This window comes from Sceloporus undulatus, chromosome 6 (assembly GCF_019175285.1).
Source record: "Sceloporus undulatus isolate JIND9_A2432 ecotype Alabama chromosome 6, SceUnd_v1.1, whole genome shotgun sequence".
NCBI classification, from domain to species: Eukaryota; Metazoa; Chordata; class Lepidosauria; order Squamata; family Phrynosomatidae; genus Sceloporus; species Sceloporus undulatus.
The window spans coordinates 112043572-112058920 of record NC_056527.1 but is presented as its reverse complement, the minus strand read 5'-3'; the positions used below and the strand labels follow the sequence as shown (position 1 = coordinate 112058920).

Here is a 15349-nt window from a genome sequence, read left to right as displayed (position 1 = left end):
GCAAACAAACTGCAACGTATTGATTTGAGAAACCCACGTTTTTCTTCTCGTTCATTGAGAACTTGATGAGAATTTTTTAAATAAATATTCGTTCCACAAGTCCCCCTTTCAAAAGGTGATTTCTTCTCTCCCTTTCAGCAGCTAGAGAAATATTTTTCACAGATTTCTCGAATAACAATAAAAGACAAGTCGAATAATTACGCTAATTACTTTGCATTTCAAACTCAATTACCATGTCAAAAGGAAGTTTGGCAGAGGTTTAAAGAACATTCCCATGCTTAAAAAAAACCTGAAGGCACACACACAAAAGGGGGGAAAAGCCCAGTCTCAACAAATAAACTGTGATTGAAGCCCCAACAAGAAATGGTAGAGTTGAGGGGACCCTTCAGGACCATCCAGTCCAACCCCCTTCTGCTATGAAGTAATATATAGGAAAAAAATGGGATCCTAGAGGACATGTAGTCTGACCCCTGTTCAACATCAGGATGGCACTGGAAGATGGGACAAACCAAGGGTTTTCTTGGCATAAAGAGGAGTTATGCCATGGGATGCCCCTGAAGCTGAGACAGTGTGACCCTCACAGATGAGAAGGCACATTCCTGCTTGGCAGAAGTGGCAATGCTCTTCTGCCAAGCAGGAATCCTCAAGAAGGAGCAGAGTGGGGTGCGATGGCATGAATTCTGCCACGGATAAAACCTACCATGAAAGAATACCTAGGAGTTGGAGTTGAAGCCGAGAGCATGTCAATTGCCCAAGGTCAGCCAGTGAATTTCTATGGTGAACTGGGAGGCTAGTGTCCTGATCCCAGCTCAGCCATGTAAATCCACAGGGTGACATTGGGTAAGTCACACTCTCTCATTCATGGATATTCTGCACTCTAGCCTCCCATTTCACCATAGAAATTCACTGGCTGACCTTGGGCAATTGACATGCTCTCGGCTTCAACTCCAACTCCTAGGTATTCCTTCATGGTAGAAGAGGGGGGTGGTTGGATGACCCCATGGAATACCTTCGAATGCTAGGTTTTATCCATCATGGCAGAATTCCTGCCATTGCACCCCACCCTGCCCCTTCTTCTCTTTTGTGAGGGTCACATTCTCTCAGCTTTAAAGGCAGGGCATGACCAACTCTCTCTCTCTGCACCTCTCCCATGGTGAAGCTAAGGTCATGCAATAATAATAATAATAATAATTGACAAGGAGAGTGCACATTCTCTCAGCCTCAGAGGCAGGGCATGACAAACCTCTCTCCAGCTCTCTCAAGGTGATGCTAAGGCAAACCTACTTTTATTTTGCATTTTAATATATATATATATATATATATATATATATATATATGGGGTAAGGAGAGTTCAAAATATCCATGAATAAGAGTGTGTGATGCAACCAAAAAGAGCATGGCATAAAGGGCAGAATGTCTTATCTACCACCAACACACAAAATGCCTCCCCTTTTGTTCTCTTTTGTTTTTCAAAGTAAAGCTGTGAGTGAGCAAAGATGGGGGAGGAATCACCCTAACAAAGGAAATAGCCTCTGGTAAAACCCAGGATGAATGGTAGCTTTTCTTACACAAAATACTCCAAATCCCAGCCATTGTCAGCTGAAAGTTTCGTCTCTTCACTTCATTTGGAAATGATTAAAAATCAAAATTCTTACGATCAAGAAGTGATCAGAATTTCTTCTCTATAAAATGCTTTCGAAATTTTCGAATTAGACATATTTCTACTAATTTTCGAATTTTGGAGAATATTCTTTACATCCCTAAGTTCTGGACATTCTGAATCTGAGAATGGAAGGTTTCAGTATCCATACTTTCACATTTCAATGGGTTTTGAATAGCATGGCATGGCATCCAAATCACTGAATTACGACCTGAGATCAAGTTAGAATTGGGATTAGGACTGCTCAGCCTTGACAAAAATATTATCCTAAATTATGCTTATTTTTAGATTAACGTCATTACAAAAAACAAGCCATTAGTCACAACTGGTGAAAATCCCATTGTTTCTAATAGAATGCACAGCTGCTAAACTGGGTTTATATGATCTTTGAGTCTATTCCCCTTCTTATTATCTGTTCTGGCTTATTTAATTCAGGGAATACCAAAATAATAAAGCATTTGGGGATAAAAAGGAAGCTCAGTAAACCACCACAGGAGGCTAAGATGGAGAAGACCTCCACAGCCACCATGTATTTCCCCTTGGTGCTCAAATAGGATGGAACAAAGGACAACCAAACACTGCAGAAGACCAACATGCTGAAGGTGATCAGTTTGGCCTCATTGAAACTGCTAGGCAACTTCCTGGCTAAGAAAGCAACAGTGAAGCTGACAATGGCTAGCAGGCCCATGAAGCCCAAGACACAGTAAAGCATGATAGCTGAACCTTCATTACATTCCAGGACAATTTCTCCCTTCATGGAGTGCCTGTCAATATCTGGGAATGGGGGAGAGGTTGTCAGCCACACAGTGCAAAGAGTGGTTTGAAGCAGAGAACACGAAATGACAATAGACCAGGCAAGTCTCCTCCCCACCCATTTCCTCATGCTGGACCCTGGCTGGGTGGCCAGGAAAGCTAAAACAACAGTCATGGTTTTGGCCAATATGCATGAAAGGGCCACTGAGAAGATGACCCCAAAAGCAGGTTGTCGAAGGAGACAAGACACCTTCTGGGGCTGACCAATGAACAGCAAAGTGGAGAGGAAGGCAAGCAAGAGGGCAATCAGGAGAGTGTAGCTGAGGTTGCGGTTGTTGGCTTTGACTATGGGAGTGTCTGAATACTTTGAGAAGATCCCAAGCACCAAGGCTGTGGTGAAAGAAAAGGAGAGAGCAACCATGCCCAAGCTGATCCCCAAAGGTTCTTCATAAGACAAGAAATCTATCCGTTTCTGAATGCATTGGGTCTTCTCACTGTTTGGAAACAGCTCTTCCGCACATTGAGAGCATTCAGTCATATCTGGAGAACAGACAAAGAAAGAAAATGAGCTTCAGGAGAAAAGTCTACTATACAAAATGGCAGAACTGGTACCATCAAGTTTTATATTAAGACTTAGATAAGGAATTCACTGGAAGCTGTACTTAAAATCATTTCAGATACTTTTTGTTAGAATCAAGAAAGTTTTCTCTGGTGTAGAATTATTCCTTGCCTTGAAAGGTAAAGAAATAAGTGACCATACACTTGTATATATTTTACAACACAGCTAAATTGTTTTGTAGTGTGTATCTTACCTTTCTGAATTGAAACCTCTCCTTCAGGACATGAGAGACAGTCATAGCAGCAAAATGGATACCCTTCTTTCTCAACCTTCATATAGCCTGGGTTACACCTTTCGTTGCACAGAGAAATGGGCTGTGCCTGTCAAGATATGAAAGGAGAATGCTGTAATACCAATGTTGTGATGTAAAATAATTATACCGCTATGTTCAATTTGTTGCTCTGAATTTCTACCATTTGTTGCTCTGCAGAATACTATGCTTAGTATCACATACACTGCATCTGCTCTGCAGAAATAATGCATCAGGACATGCCTCTTTAACTGCCATGGCTCAATGCTATGGAATCATTGGATCTGAAGTTTGTCATGGCACAAGAAATCTCTGACAGAGAAGGCTAAATATCCCACAGAACTACAAATTCCAGTATTCCATAGCATTGAGCCATGGTAGTGAAACAGTGTGAAACTTCACTATTTCTGCAGTGCAAATCCAGCCATAGATATCATGGGCTAGAATATTACTAGAATCTCTTGGGCAAATCCATAAATCACATGGTTTCAAACAAATATTCACAGAGACCTAAAATGTTTAGAAGTTCAACAATATGAAACACTTGCACATGTTTTTTTTGTGATTATATGTCTACAGGAAAAGAGTACTCCTGTTAAGCAAGGCATAAAAAAAAAGAGATGCCATTCCTATGAATCAATCTTTAAGGAAGAAACCATTAGATGGAATCCTTTTTGAGTTTTAGCACAAAATTGAGAGTACTTCCCAAAGCCTTGGGACATAATACTTAAAAGAGGCTCAGGACTTTAGATACCTTAGTTAGAGTTTGCCCTAAAATTCAGGGCAAATTCTTAGCCATTCTGGCATGGAAGACACCAGTCACCACTTCTTCTGTAGCTGTGTTAGCACTATGATGCAGCCACTGTTTCTGAATATCCACATATTTTGCATGCAACCTGAGAGGTGGAAAAGACCTACCTGGTTGAACATTTGGGGCCAGGTAATAGCAGCTGCAGAAATGTCCAACAGCTTATCTGAGGGAACCATGGGGTCAACCTTTCCAACCTTGACTCTTCGGAAGGAATCATTTGTGATTGCAATCCAGTTGATGATATCAAATCCAGTTTCTATCTTCCCATTCTTATCGAAGGAAACCTTTTCCCCAGCACTGTTGTTGAATGAGACACCTTGCAGAAAATGATGTAGCTAAAAGGAATCAAACCAAGGTAATTCCTGAAGATATTCCACAATGTGTATGTATCGCTAATGTTTATTTACTTTTATAGACTCAGCATACTGACATGTTCCAATCAGAATCTGTATATTTACTATCACATCTAGTGATCTCTCTACTTGGAGGCACCTCTGTAATATAGCAGAGATGGCATGAATCAACTAGTGATTAAAGAGAGAAGTCTACACCAGAACAAGCGAAACTGGAGCAGATCTAGAATTCAGGTGCCAATATTCTAGACTGGGTGGATACAGTTAAACATAGGAATATTATGCACACTCCTGCCTGTAGTTCAGTATAGATTACCTTCCAAAGATGTTGAGTCAGTAGCATCTGCCCGCCATTATCAGCCATTGCCCTGAGAATGAATCTAGTTGAATGCAAGGCTTGCAAAGCATGGACCACAGTATAGACAGCATTGTAGACGCTGTAGCTCTGGCTAGTCAAACCCATTTCAAAGTCAGACCCAGGAAGGTTTTCTAGTTTCTCCTCCCCAGTGCAAGCATTGTCAGTTTTCTCCTTTGAGGTGGCACTAGGAAGCTTGCACTCAAATGCCTCTTCCCAAAAGATTCTCATCAAACCATCTTCTTTTTCAGAAAAAGGGTTCCTTGACTGAAGAAATGCCTGGAATCCTGCTACCTCTTTTGAGGGAACTGCAAAGAATATTGCGCCATGGAAGGCATCTAATGTTGTTCCTCTTAAAGGGGGAACTGAGGTGAATTCCATCTGAGCTGTCAGAATCCAGACTCTGCTCTTTGCTTGAGTGGCAGAAAAAGTTGGCGCATAGGTAATTAATCTCAAACCAATCATGACCTGGTTTTCTCCATGTATGATCACAACAGTGGCAGTGTGCTCCATGATCTGCTTGTATATTTTAAGATAGCCAAGCGCCATATCGTAAATTTCTAAGAAATAAGATTCTTTATTTATTGGTGTTACAAAGGCAAAGCATACACCATTCTCAGAAAACATGGGAACTATGTTCTGTATAAATCTTTGACCACTGTCATTATCTACATAAACCACTCCAACCCATGTCCAGTTGAAATGCAACAGCAACCGTAGAATCCCTTGGTTCTGATGGTGGTCACTTGGGAACATCTGGTGAAAGAACGCAGTCCAAACTGTATTATCCATCAAGGGAGCAGATCCATATATGAGCTAAGGAAAGAAGATTGGATGATGGTTTTAAAACAAAAACAAGCATGTCCCTATTTCCATCTGTATATTTCTCTGTAGAATAAACTACTCAGCCATGTAACGATCCCCCAATATATGTGATTACTTTGCCCACTGTTATTGTTTTATGTAATTTTAACCTTAAACTGTTAATTCTTTTTTAAGGGGGGGGGAGTATTTTGTATATATATCTTTTAGTATGGTAAGCCACTTTGATTGTTTTAACAAAAAGCGAGGTAGAAATAGAAGTTTTATTTATTCATTTATTTATTTATATTTATTCAGGAACTAAATTCTAATTTTTTCCTACTGATGGAGAAATCCCATAACCGGCACAAGAGACTATGCACACCGAACAGAAGAACAAGTAGCCACCCCCATGACTAACTACTGAAACTTTTTTCAACATAAAGAATGGGATAACAGCCTGAACGTCACCTTTGGGAGGCAGGGTACTTTGTCAGCACAGGGTAAGCTCTTTGGAATACAGATTTCTACTTCAGTGCTTTGCTGCCTCTCAATAAGCTACCAGAGACAATTGTTTAATTCATCATATTACTAGATTTCCTTTGGTTGTGTCTCCCCCCCCCCCCCCCGATCTCTGAAAGTTTAAGAGACGAATAGATTCTCATATCAGTAGATTTAAGTTCCACCTGTTGTTAATATTCTTTCAGACTTTCAGGAAGACAGCATTGGTTTTCTTTTTTTAGATTTGATCCATAAGCAACATGAAGAGGTAAATCATTTCCCCTTCTTCTTCCTTTATTTTTGGCATACTGGCTTCACCCTGCTCTCTCATTTCACTGGTGGAAGTCTGCTGCAGTCAGACAAGACTAGTTTGGCAACTGCCAGCTGCCCCTAAACTGTGGAACAACCTGCTGGAAGAGATCCAGCAGCCGAGTGCACTGTTTAAAAGAGCATAAAAGACAAATCTCTTCCTGTATCCAGATGATTTTTAAACTGTGAAATTTACATTAGGAATTTTAAATGTGGATGGTGCTAATATGTATACATTTATTTCTCCTTTAACTGATGTCTTTTAGCTAATATTGTTTGTCTGTTAATTGTTGTTTCCTGCCTTGAAGAAATTATTAAGAATTATTATTATAATTATTATTATTAGTAGTAGTAGTATCCATAAGCAATAAGAAAGAGCAAGGTTAGCGTGCAGGACTGGCTACCCTCCATAATTTTGGGAGCACATCTTACCTGTGGAATCTTGTAAAGATGGAGCGCTGTCGCCACATATTGACAGAACTGGGGATTGGGCCCCACAATAACTGAGACTACACTGTCCTTGGCATCACACTTATAGTTAGGGATGAATCTATTGTGTGTGGAAAGAAGCTCCATTGAGGCAAAATAGGTCCACCTTGCTGTGAAATAGTTGTTGGAGACAGAAAAGCCCAGGCTGATATTGGGTAAGATGTGGGGATTTTCATTGATCTCCTCTACTGCAAACACCAAGGCCAGGATCTGCTGGTAGTTTTGAAGAAAGTATCTATAAAGGGAGTAAATCTTTGTAATAGTACATCTGCTTCAAAAACTGATTTTTGCCATGTTTGATTGTAATATTATTTGCAAATGGCATTGCTCGCAAATAGCCTGAAGGGTAAGGAGGACAATTTGGGGAGAACTGGGACCAGGATGTCTTGTTCTTCCAAATATCAGCTGATCTACCAAACTAATTTCATGTCATCATCAACATAGCAATGTCCAGTGTTTGAACAGAGCATTTATGATGTTATTTTATTTACACTGACACAAATCCAGCCATGGATTGTGGAGCTGACCATGAAGTGTGAATATTAAATCTATCAGAGTGTCAAACCCAATTTAAAGTCCATCCCTATCAATTTAAATGGATGGATAGATTAAAGGATAGACTCAGTCAAAGAAATCATGGCCCTGAGCCTACAGGTCCTGAGCAGAGCAGCTGAGGACATGGGGTTTTTGGAGATATCTCATACACAGAGTTGTCATGAGTCAAATATTACTCAAAGGCAACTGACAGCAACAATACTCCAGACAGATGGTGATATTGACATGACATATTAGAAAATACAATAATGCTTGGCTCAGTGGAAGGCAACAGATAAAGAGACACTATGGTGTAGATAGATTGGTAAATAAAGAAGAGTATCCCTCTGCCTTTGCAAGCCCTGAGCCAGGCTTTGATGACTAGGATTGCTGACAGTCCTTCATTCATAGGATTTTCCTATGTCAAAGCCAGATTACAGGCAAATAACAGCAAGGTATCCCTTCTTATTACTTTTGGAGCTATACATAAGTATTATAGGACTATAATGATCTCACTAACAAGAACTATTGGAAAGAAAATGAAGATGGTAATATTCATAGCAATAACACCAACAAAACCTCATGACAGCAGTGGCAATATTACATCAAGAAGGGAAAATGGGCTTGTTTTAATGCCTCTCATTGACCATCCTAATAAATATAAAGTCATTCAAATGAGCATACAGGAAATATTAGATACAGTCCAACTCCAATGTTATAGCAAGGTGGTGGGATTTCTTTTTCAGGGCATAGGTTTGGTATGCAAACAGTAGGCTGGAAGATCAGATGAAGAATTCCTGGGCCAGTATGCTTTTTATAGCCAGAACTAGACACAATACCCCACTCTCCAACAGCCTATCACTTTCAAGGCATCACCAATTCTTTAAAGAAATTGGTTAATAAGAATTGGTACTTAGAGAAAAAGATTTGAAATATGGGGTATTAGGATGGACAGTTAGAACTGCTGGAATGAAATCAACCAACCTAGTAGCAACTGAAGCAAAACCAAACACAGTGAAAATCACAAATGCAACTTGATGGCAGGAGAAAATAATGGCTGCATCCACACTGTAGAAATAATCTAGTGTGACACCACTTTAACTGCCATGGCTCCATGCTATGGAAATCTGGGAAGTGTGGCATGTTGCAGCACCAGAGCAAAGCTCTGGAGCCACGGCAGTTAAAGTGGTGTCAAACCAGATTATTTCTTCAGTGCAGGTGCAGCCATGGAGTGCCTTTCTGATTTTCATGCCCCACCCAAGGAAAGTCAAAGTGAATTGAAGAAGCATGCTTGTAATATGATCTGAGAGAATGATTAAAAACAGCTACTCCATACAGGGGCTGATGAAGTGGTGCTGCAGATGGATCTGCTTGGAATGTTACCTCCTCCGTGAACAGGAAGAAATGAGGAATAATGCCACCAATGAGGAGATCTCCTGGACGATAATGCTTGGGCTTAATAAAAAGAGGATTGCTGGTGCCACATTTAGTAACTGGAATATTCATTCTCACTTGAAGTAACAAGACTAGTATAGACACCATGAATGGAACCATCTCGTGTGAAAGTGTATCATCCAGTCATCAGTTAACACCTCCAAAATGGTCTTTACATTGAGCCTTCATGATTAAGATAATCCAACAGCTATGCTCATTGACTCACTGAGTTGAAGACAGAACACAAGGCATATACGGAAAGTAAGGAATCAGACAGATGGAGCTGTGTCTGCTCTCTGCTCTGATTTACGCAAGATATAATAGCATCATACTTGTGATCAAGTTCATTATTTTCGTTTGTTTGCTAAAATTCTTTGCTAAAATTCTTCAGGGACTTGAGAAGAAGAAGTGGTAGAATTCAAGAGAATAATTATTTGGATAATTATAGAGTAGATAGCTGTATAGTCATGTTCTTACTGCTCTGTGACACTGAAGAAGAAAACAGTTATCTTAACAATAAACACCCTAGGGATCACACTAGGGATAGCAAGAGAAACAAGTAGACTTCTAGTAAACAGCAGGTGAACACTAGCGGAGGAGTAGCCAGTTATGAGAATGGGGGGGGGGGAATAACACATACAGTCGGCCCTCCATTTTTGCAGGGGATCCGTTCCAGGGACACACACACCCTGTGCATGAAAATGTAGACTCGCCTATATTCAAGCCATATAAGCTTGAATGATGCACATGCCCAAGAGCATGTGCAAGGCATGTGCCGCATGGGTGTACCCCACTGAAAATAGGAGAGGTCACCCCTCCATGAATATTCAAGACCGGGGACCTCAAGTCTATGAGAAATGGGGGTCAACTGTAAAGGGAAATGTTTGTTACAGCTGTATTTGTAGGGATGGCACAGGTTTTCTTCAGGTTCTAAACTGGGCCAGGTTTTCAGTATGAGAAAGCTTAAAAAACCAAATGAAGTTGCAGCTGAAATGGAGTGATGGCGGATTCTTCTGCCTCACTTTTTAAGTTCATGTCAGCAGACAACTTCCTTTACTTTGACTATACAAAGTTAAATAAGCAATTAATATCCTTTTAGATCAGATCTTTTCTATACCCTGGAATTATGAAGAGAGACACCTTAAATGGTTTGAACAAGGAACAAGAATTTTACTGTAGTTCATTTCTGCAATATCATTAAGCATTCTGTTCCCAACTTCATACCTTCCATACCTTCAGCTCAGTGCAGGTGTCATTGCTTACAATGGCGCGTTATAGAGTGCCGAAAAGTGGCGCTCTGCCTGCGCTGTCATTAGCTGCGCCGAGAAGCCCCAGCGGTCAAACCGTGAGGCTTCCCAGCGCAGCTAAAAAGAAGTGCCAAAATGGCGCTTATTCTTGCGTTGCAGAAATGACACGACAAGGCGCCAATGGCGCACTCGATGCATCATTCTCGCGACACTATGTGTGGACGTTAAGCGTCTGGCATGTAAAAATGGCTACTCCCGTGTGTATAGGGCGCGACCATTTTTACACCCCCGTCACGTGCTAGGGGTGAGGCTGGTATGGACGCTAGGTCCTCGGCCAACCCCTAGCACATGACGGGGGCACCACAAAGGCCAATGTAAAGTAAAATGCTTACTGCCTGTTCTGTTTTACAAGTTGTTCAGGTAATAAGAAGGTGGTATTCGGACTTTATCACACCAACCTGCTGTCCCATCATAATCGTACTATTTGAGGAATGGAAGTACACTGGTTTGGCATCATTTATTATCACACTTTTCACCCATGATAGTGCTTTGGCAATCCTCAGTTGCATGATCTGTCTTCTGCCAAACATTGCCTTCCAGGAGGAGGAAGGGAATGAGTAATCGCAGTTGCCAACCACTTCCTAAAGCTGGCTACTGTCTGAATATGCACACAGCAGTCAGCTTTGGAAAGGTGTTGGCAGCCATGATCACTGTTCCTCCTATCTCCTGAAGCATAGGATTGCTATGTACATATTTACACAGCATCCCCAAAAGGGGTGGGCAAGTGATCATAGCTGCCAATCACTGCCTGAAGCCGGCTGCTGTGTCTTCGGGAACCTGTTGACAACCACAATTGCTGCAAAGGGGAAGGGGAGAAGGAGAAGACAACCCAAATGTTTTGCCTCCAAATCTCCTATCTAGAGGTAGGTAAACTTTGTAGTTTTTCCAGACAGCTAAGGCCTTTTTTCTAACAGGAGGTGAACTGGAAGTTGACATCTGAGCCATTGCCTATGGCCAAAACAAGTACCACCTTGAGCCTGTAAGAGAGAATCAGGGTTTTTTTTGGAGGGGAGGGGGGCTGCAATTTAAATAATAAAATTGACCAATGACCATCCATTCAAATAGTTTAAACATGGCAAGAGTCTGACTATGACAAGAGTCTTGCATACTTTATGCAATTTAACAAAGAAATAGGATACTAGAGGTAGCATCTTTCCACAGATTACTATGTGCTCTTGGGGAATTGGTTCAGTGGCTGCCATAGCATATTAATGAAAATCATGCACAAAAAGTCATCATCAATGGCTGCACTTCAAACTACAAGGAGGTCTCAAGTGGAGTGCCTCAGGCTTCTTCCCAGGGGTATTATCTTCAACATTTTTATCAATGACTTAGATGACAGGATGGAGGAAATCTTTATCAGATGACTCAAAACTGGGGTAGTAGTGGTGGCTAACACATTGGAAGATAAGAGGAGAATTCAAATGGACCTAAATAAACTTTTTTAAAAGGCAGAAATTAATAAAATGAAATTCAATAGAGATGAATGTAAAATTTATGAATATAAAATTTGACATTTAGGCCACAAAAACCAAATATATACTTATAAGATAGGGAATACATGACTCAGCAATACTAGGTGCAAAAAAGGACCTTGAGATTATTGCTGATCATAATTTTTTGATAAATAAAAGATTATTTGCTGTGAACCGCCCTGATCTATGGAAGGGCGGTATAAAAATAATAAATTTATTATTATTTATTATAAATTGAACATGAGCCAACATTGTGATGCTGCAGCAAAAGTGGCAAATGTTGGCCTGCATTGTTTCCAAGTAATAGTCCCACTATATTCTGCACTGGATAGACCTCATATAAATTACTACATTCAATTCTGGGTGGCTCATTTTACAGACAAGTTAGAGTAGGTTCAGAAAAGAGTAACAAGGATAAAAATGGACATTAAGAACAAAACATATGAGGAAAGGTTGAAGAAGTTGGGCTTCTTCAGCTTGGTGAAGTGGAACCCATTGCATAGAGATGTAGTGGGGCCTCTTTCTCTGAATGTATTCAAAAAGAGAATGAAGTACTGAGAATGCTTTAGCTGGAGATCCTGTAATGAACAGGGTTTTTTACTCAATGGCCCATGAGGCTCCTTTATGATTGCATGATTCTATGAAAACCGCTTGCTGTAAAATCCAATTTCAGAAAATCCAGTTTTCATTAATTAACATTAAATAAGCATTTTCCATTAATCCAATGTCCCAAATTTCTTTGCCCAATTACCTAAAATTAAATCATCCACAGTTTAACTACACAGTATGTAAAGAATGGAAAGCAAGATCCATTTGGGTTTTGCAACTGTGATATGGGCTTAAATCTCATATATACTATTATTTTGCAAAATATGTGGATACAGATATTGTGGAGCTTATGGTTCCTATGTAGTTGTGGCATAAGGAGATAATTTTTTGCTGCTTTTCTGTGCGGTGACATTGTGGCTTGGAGTTGGCTTATCCTAACGCTCTAAGATATCATGAAGGATTCTTTTCCATTCTGTGTATTTACAAATCCTTGTTCAGGCAACTGCTAGTTCAAAACTATCACTACTACTTTCAGTACAGGTCTCTGATTATTTGACCCTGAAGAATGACTTGGGTATGCCAGGCATGACAGAGAGATAACCTGCAACAGACATTTGTGATCTATGCAGCCTTAAGTTTTCACACATCCACAAGACCACTATCATCTTTTTAGGCTGAGCACTCATCTACACTGGGCAGGGTGGGGAGGGTTCTGATGCAGAACTGTTCTTGCATCATGAAGATAGTTCTCACTCAAATCAGGGATTTGGCCCTGTGTTGTGAAGATAGTTCATTGTGAGGGTGGGGTGAGACCATTTTATTTCCCCTGTGTAGATGAGCCCTTAATCCTTGCTGGAGAAGCCAGTGACTGAATGGTCTTTTATGAAATTGGAAAATTCATTGGCTATGCCATGCTTCAATCCATGGGATTTCATGCTAAGAAAATTGTCTAAAGAGCAGACACCTCAACATGATTTCCCTTGTCATCCCCATTATCTTAGGTAGCTTATAGGTAAGGGAAATCATGGCAGAAACTGAGAACATGCTGAACACTATATAGAAATGTATCCAGAGGTCGCTGTGCTGTGCTGGCCATACAGCAAATACTCTCTCTCTCTCTCTCTCTCTGGCTTTGCTTCGCGAACAAAGATTCAGGAAGGACTCATCCCACGCTTTGTACAAGCATGTTGGTGACTAAAAAGGCCAATTCGGGATTAACAGGTCCGGTTGCAGAAAGCACAGCAGAAAGTCTCCTTGGGTGATGTTTCCAGGTTGCGGTTCTTTCTGCGTTGTCGTTTCTCTTCGAGGCTCGTTCGGCGTGAGCTTTCAAAGAAGGCTGCAGCGTCATGGATAGTGTGTCTCCATGCCTCCCGATGCAAGGCCAGGGAGGACCATTGTTGGTGATCTATCTGGCCAAGCCTGAGAAGTTGTTTCAGGGAGTCCTTGTATCTCTTCTTTGGAGCACCCTTCTTATGCTGACCCGTGGCGAGTTCACCATAGAATGCTATTTTGGGGAGGTGATGGTCCTTCATCCTAGAAACGTGTCCTGCCCAGTGCAGCTGCGTCCTCAATAGCATGGCCTCAATGCTGGTGATCCCTGCTTGTTCGAGGACAGCAACATTTGTCACATATTCAGTCCAGTGTATATTTAGAATTGTGCGTAAACAGCGCTGATGAAAGCGTTCAAGGAAAGCGTTCAAGGATTCGTAGGTGTTGCCGATAAGTGACCCATGTTTCAGACTCATAGAGGAGAATAGACAGTACAGTGGACCCTTGTTATACGCTGGAGTTTGGTTCCAAGATCTCCCGTGTATAACAAAATCCGTGTATGCTCAAGTCCCATTACATATAATGAAATAGCAAAATGGTGTCCCTTATAAAAAAATGGAAAAGTAAGGTAAATTTATACTTTTTGGGAACATTTTCAAACCATGTATGCTTAAATCCGTGTATAAGAAGGGCCGGCTGTACAATGGCTCTATACACACTGATTTTTGTGCTTCGCCTCAAGTGTTTGTTTCTCCAGACTCTTTGGTGAAGCCTTCCGAATGCGCTATATGCCTTTGCCAGTCTGTGATCAATCTCTTTATCAATCTTGGCGTCTGAGGAGATGATGCTTCCCAAGTAGGTGAACTGCTGGACAGACTTAAGCACAGATGTGCCTACGGTGATGTGGGGATGGTAGTGTTCTTCCTGTGGTGCAGGCTGGTAGAGAACTTCCGTTTTCTTCAGACTGACTTCCAGTCCAAAGAGTTCTGCAGCTGTAGCAAAACAAGATGTTAGGCATTGCAGAGCTGCTTCCATATGGGCAACGAGGGCAGCATCATCAGCAAAAAGCATCCAGAGGTCGCTGTGCTCTGCTGGCCATACAGCAAATACAATAACATCCAAAATCCACAAAAGAGTGTTTTTTTTTAGGCCAACCAAAGTGCACAAAATACATGGTGCAAGCTTTTGAAGCTCTGCTGGTTCTTCATCAAGCAAAGGTGCTACAAATCATACAGAAGAAATAAACATAGGCATGTAACTCTAACATTTTGTGCAGTCCAAGAAGAAGTAGTCTTCTAGAGTTTACAAGAGAAATGGGTGGAAGAAACTCCACTTTGCATTATTCTAACTCAGATCAAAGTTTCATCTGGGTTCTTTAACTGTCTCAGTTTGAAAACCTGGCCCAGTTTGGGACCTGATTCAAGCTTCTGAAATCTCAACAGTTACAGACATGACAGACTTTTTCTTCTATTTCCCTACTGGCTGTTTTTCTACCTGACCTTGTCTGGCTTTGCATTAAAAGATCATAGGTTTTTCTTGTTGTCAATCAGATGACCTCAAATTGTTTCTGTTGAGATGGGATCAACATAGTTTCTTCTTCACTATAACAGACAAAGTAAAGAAGAATGCATGGTTATCTACCATATAATTATGAAAATGCTACCTTCCAACTACTTCTGAGGTCTCTAAGAAGTATCAGAGAACAATGCAAAAACATGACTGGGTTTCTATTAATACTCCAGGCGTAATCCAGAACAGAAACAGTCATAGTTCCATCTGCCTGCTTCTTTGCAGTTCTCACTTGCAGTCAGTAAGTCAAAGCATCATAGTTGTCACACTGAGTTTTCCAGGCAAACAAGATGTTTTGACAATGTTGGAGG

At 40.9% G+C, this 15349-nt stretch overlaps 1 protein-coding gene across 1 annotated transcript; it reads right to left on the bottom strand.

The window, feature by feature from the left end:
* Positions 1 to 2036: 2036 nt before the first annotated feature.
* LOC121933854 (vomeronasal type-2 receptor 26-like) lies at positions 2037 to 7015 on the bottom strand. Its single transcript, XM_042473846.1, has 5 exons — positions 6845 to 7015; positions 4763 to 5617; positions 4201 to 4428; positions 3226 to 3352; positions 2037 to 2953 (listed from the first exon to the last, which is right to left on the bottom strand). The coding sequence occupies exons 1-5, from the start codon at positions 6986 to 6988 to the stop codon at positions 2037 to 2039; spliced, it is 2271 nt and encodes a 756-aa protein (XP_042329780.1). The 5' UTR covers positions 6989 to 7015.
* Positions 7016 to 15349: the final 8334 nt, after the last annotated feature.